The following is a 5,148-nucleotide window of genomic DNA, read 5'->3' on the forward strand; positions in this document are numbered from 1 at the left end:
GGGGGATGGGGTGCAGGTCATAACAGGAACCACAGTACTGATGTTTGTGTTTGAAGGTTGGGGCATGCAGCTGAACATTGGAGCTTTGCCGCAGGATACCTGCACTGCCTGCCCTCTTCACCATACAGTTGTTCCAGTGATTGCCAGCTGGCAGAGCTCTAAAAGGAGAGGATATCCTTGTTTATATGAACAAGGCTGCAGATACAACAGGCCGCTGCTACTGAAAGACTGAGTCTAACTCTGAGGCTAACCACTGCGGCAGCTATTGTGTAATACATGGTGTGTTTTTAGCAATCCTGAGCACAATTGGGCTTTCACTTCATCACTGTCAGGGTGTGTTAGCTGTAAAAGGCTGTGGCGGGTGATCTAATAGAGCTCTCTGCAGTGTGTAGGCTCTTTTCCTCCCATTGTGCAGACATGAGTTCATGTTTGAGCCGTGTTCTTTTTGACCTGAAACTTGACTGCACTTGAGAGGTCAAAGCCAAAGACTCAAAGCTCAAAGCATGCGTTAAATACTCTGTACTCTTAATTATTAGCACTCTTAATTGTGTTGCCTGTTCTCATGCTGATAGGTCAGCTTGGCATGAGATGCTGGCCGGTCAGTTAGGCATACCAGCACATATGATTTGACAGGAGGAGGAGGAGGCAGCTGCTCTGATTGGCAGAATTCTTCCAATTTTTCATGATAGGCTGCAGCCAAATCTTCCTCCAGCAGTAAATCCTGCAGGGTAATGGTTTAGTCCATGTTAACATGAAGTACCAAAGTAGATCTGGCTAGAATTTCTCTGACTTCTCCAACTTAAAGTAACTTAGGCTGATGTTGCTACGCAGCAGTCAGTGTTTGGCTGGGGTTGAACAATGCGGCTCAGCAGGCCCGTAGGCTAAAAGAAGTTTAATCTGCTAATCCACTCTGTTTTCATGTGGCTGTAGGATTTGTCAACCTGCTGCCTTTTCGCTTGACATGGGTCAGGATTCGCCTGGCTCCGCACACAGGAGTCCTGCCCCCATATCAGACCCCCTCACAGTATGTCCACAGTAATGGAGGGGAAAGCCAACCCCCTTCAAATCTTCCCCCATCACTCAGCCTGCATTCCTTCACTAATGAGCCTGTACTACCTCCACCAATCCTCACCCTTACCTTCAGACCGCTGCCGCCCCACTAAAAGACTTTATAAATTAGAATTGAACATATGGAAAGCCAACATGACCAAATAACAAAGTCATAATTCTAACTGAGTTTTCTGGCATTCTCATGCACTGTAAATTGCTCTATCTCTAAATAATATATTATTGTCTTTATACAAGTCATATTTAAAAGGGTACTTTTCCTTCTGCACTTTAAATTGAAAGGCAATGGTCTCATTTGTGAAAATATCCACAATGAGAAAAGATTGCTTTTCATTGATAAACTATAACTAGAGATTTATAGACACAACCAGGAGGACCTTTCCATTTATTGACAAACCTCCTTACAAAGAAAGAAATGGTCACCATTTTGGACTGAATTGAAAAGACATTGGTTTACAGGGTTAATTTATATCCCTCTCAGCTGGCATCTCAGTAAATCTTTAACCTGAGTCTCTACAATGTGTTCTTCATATTCTGAGAATACTACCTCAGAATATACCACATGAGGACATCTCTGTGTTGCTGAATTCTCTCCCTGATAAAAGTGATACCACATGTGCACCCATCCTGCACTTTATAGAGGTCCCTAAATCTCTTTAGGGAGAGATGACAGTCCAAACCTCCTCCAACACATGATCCAACAGCCATGACTCCAAATGATGGAACTAAGCTCTCCAGAAGTAAGGTACATCCCATGAACTGAATCTTGATAGCCAGTGAGAAACCAAGCTAGTACTATAAAAAGCTGCATTACTGTGTATGTAATGTAATATACAGTACATATTGATACATAAGAGTCATGTCTTTTCAGTCCTTCAGTCTTTTCAGATGTCTCTATGGTGTGTGCTGAAGGTCAGACAAGGTTTTACTACAGTGAGACTTTAAAGTGACCTGACTACACCATATGATTTGTTATACAGAACCATCTAGAAAGTTGTCCTTAAAATAGTTTGGAAAAGGGCAGGCACTTTGAAAAAATACTCTGCAACTTATTGGATGACTGTAATCAGTCGGGAGTAGAGAGAGAAAAAAAAGTTCCACGGAGAAAAGCTTTCAGTGCCATTCTTTGTCCTGACCAAGTGTGAACCCATCGTGACGTCACCCATTGGTTTGTGGAGTATCATTTTGAAGCCTCCAGTTAGGCGTTTTGGCCGCTGCCATGACAGTAAAACAGAGCCAGGGGACGTGACTTTATCGTCTATTTTAATTTAAATTAGATCATAATTTACTAAATGAAATAAAACTGTCAGTAAATAAAACTGTTTACTGAGCTCATAAAGGAAGTGTCAACTCGGCTCATTCTCTATTCAAGTGAATGAGATCGGTGTGTTATTGAAGCCAATGGTGCTGCCACCTGCTGGAATTTAATGTGTGCCTGTGCTGTGCTTTTGTCACAGCTCAGACTATGACTGACCTCAAATTCCATGACTTGTGGAACCATCTGTTTGAACAAATCCAGTTGAAGAACTTGTTTTGGTTGTCTGGGTGAAATCTTGAGTTGGCTCTTTAAGGAAGAGTTTTTAGTTTTAGTAGGATTTATAGAAAATGCATGGCAATTAAGACCAAATATCCAACATAATAAAGTAATTTTGTTCATGAAAATTGGACCTTTTGGATTTGTGGGACTGTACATTATGATTTGTCATGTGGCCATCCTGGCTAATGTTGTTTAGTGTCTTGTAAACCCACCACAGAATGGTGCAGACACTTAAACACTTACATAAAATAAAATCTGCAATGTGTGTCCTGTTTCTCTCCTCTTACCTCTTTAAGCCTCTGGATACATGTGAATGTTTTGCCCAAGTTGAAACATCTCAATCTCTTCACCTCCACCTAAATCATTAGTACAAAAGTACAAATTTGCATTCTATTGTGGGTTTGCATGAAAACTTGCTTTGCTTTCTGTGGTGGGAACTGTTAGATCTCTGTTAATAATTGTTTAAGCTCTGAAAAGTGTCCTGAGATAACCTTTGTTAGGATTTGGTGCTATACAAATAAAACGGAATTCAGTCTGAAGACTCCTTTATTCACATCACTTCACAGCAAGGTCTTTTATAGCAAGCAGCTATAAAAGGCCATTTTCAAGAACACAGCTGTTGCAAAACCAATCTACAAATCTAACCTAATAGGTTTCAGTGTCTTGAACTGGCCCACCCTTCACTGTGTAATTTTAACAGACAAAGTGGAGAAATTCACAGAGTTCTCAGTGGATCTCAGCCTGCCAACTCACTACCACCACCTGAACATTTCATCAACCATGCAGTAAATCTGTGCAGTTGAATTCTTGTGTGAAAGCTATTTCCACTGTTTGCCATGCTGCACTTGTCTCACATATGAAGAGTGCAGAATGTCTGCACAGGCTGCCATGCATTGCTTCCTGTTTGTTAAGTAAGCCATGACCACGGCCTGCCAGAGCTCTGTCATCATACATGACTGCCAAAGGCCAGCTGGTGATGCAGGAGTCTTGTGAGTTATGTTTGTCTCTGAGGCTTTGCTCTGAGTCACACCAGCTAACATTCAAAAGAGGGGAAGCATGTGGTTATTTTTCAGGATCACTTTCCTTCCCTTGTTTTTGTTTCCCTGCATAAAAAAATGATTTATTATTCGTGGAAGTCCAGCAGGGGATAGACTGATGGAGTAGATGACTGGAAGGTGGAAGGACAGCTCAGTATTTACACTTTTGGATTTTGGGTTTGGATAAATATACAGTGAAATTTAGGCCGTGGATGTCCACACCTGATATGTTTAATCATTGTTCTGGTTCACAATAGTACTACAATAAAGAGACATTTCCACTTCATGCATCTAAGAAAAACAACTCTCAAAATACCAATTTTCATTGGATATAAAAATGGGACGATTCACATTCTGTCTTCCAGATCTTTGGGGAGACTGAGCCTGTTCGGATGACGTCAGAGGGTTCAGACTGCCGCTGTAAGTGCATCATGCGCCCTCTAAGTAAAGATGCATGCCTGCGGCTGCGGAGTGGCAGTGTACGTGTGGAAGATTTCTACACGGTGGAGACAGTCAGCTCTGGATCCGACTGTAAGTGCTCGTGCACGGCCCCGCCGTCCTCCCTCAATCCCTGTGAGAATGAGTGGAAGATGGAGAAGCTGAAGAAACAGGCCCCTGAGTTACTAAAGGTAAGGAATGATGAAACTTAAAGCCACTATAGTATGTAGAATATTTTTGTGATCATAGCATCTTTCAATAATTCTATGTTTTTTGTTTGTAGAAAAAGTAGACGATTCCTGCTTACATAAATATTTGCATAATCAATTTATTGCTTTGCACCCAAAAATCAACAAAGGACTGTCATGAATTAGCAACTGCACAATAGTGTTGGATATATTGTATATACTATACTATTTATTAGTTGTACTTTAAAACTCTTGTTTGATCAAAATACAATTGCTAATTCATGACAGTCTTTTGGGGACTTTTCTGGTACACCAGACAGGGAACAGTTTTTAAAAAGAAAAAAAGCTCAAAAGCCCCACTAGCAGCAATGTGTATTACACCACAGAATAAAAAAAAGTTTCAGTTTCCCCAATCGACAACCTCTGTGGCTGCATTTCCTCTTATGGCCACTTCAGGCTGGTTCCAGAAGTGAGTCAATCTCTATAAAGCCCCATATTAAAATGCTTTACAGCAGAAATAAACATGTTCACAGCCTGGTACAAAAATCGCGTCCCTGTAGTTGTACTGGGGGTGAATTTTTATGTAGTTCACCTGTTTAAATTACATTAATGCGTTAAGAGTCAGGACTGAGCCGACCACACTGAGCTTTACAACGGCTCTTCAGAAAAACCTATGGGTGACGCTACAGAGACTATAGGTCAATTTTTATTTATACAATCTATGGAATATCCTCAGCAGATTTCAGTGCAATATACCCAATGTAATGTTTCTTATGTACAAGTGGAAATGGTGGCACTGAACAGAAAGGTCAGGGAGCCACCACAATAATTTGAAATCATCTTCTGGCAATAATGAATACTAGGGGTGTAACAAAAAACG

The 5,148-nt window shown here is 41.0% G+C and overlaps 1 protein-coding gene across 1 annotated transcript in view; it reads left to right on the forward strand.

The window, feature by feature from the left end:
- LOC118325424 (olfactomedin-like protein 2A) overlaps positions 1-5,148 on the forward strand; it is a 26,517-nt gene that overhangs the window by 7,162 nt on the left and 14,207 nt on the right. The window contains exon 2 of the mRNA XM_035658102.1: positions 4,008-4,271. Coding sequence (XP_035513995.1) covers positions 4,008-4,271 — 264 coding nt within the window. The remainder of the gene's footprint in view (positions 1-4,007; positions 4,272-5,148) is intronic.

Source organism: Morone saxatilis, unplaced genomic scaffold (assembly GCF_004916995.1).
Source record: "Morone saxatilis isolate NCDOM2014 unplaced genomic scaffold, NCSU_SB_2.0 Contig16, whole genome shotgun sequence".
In the NCBI taxonomy this organism is placed as follows: Eukaryota; Metazoa; Chordata; class Actinopteri; family Moronidae; genus Morone; species Morone saxatilis.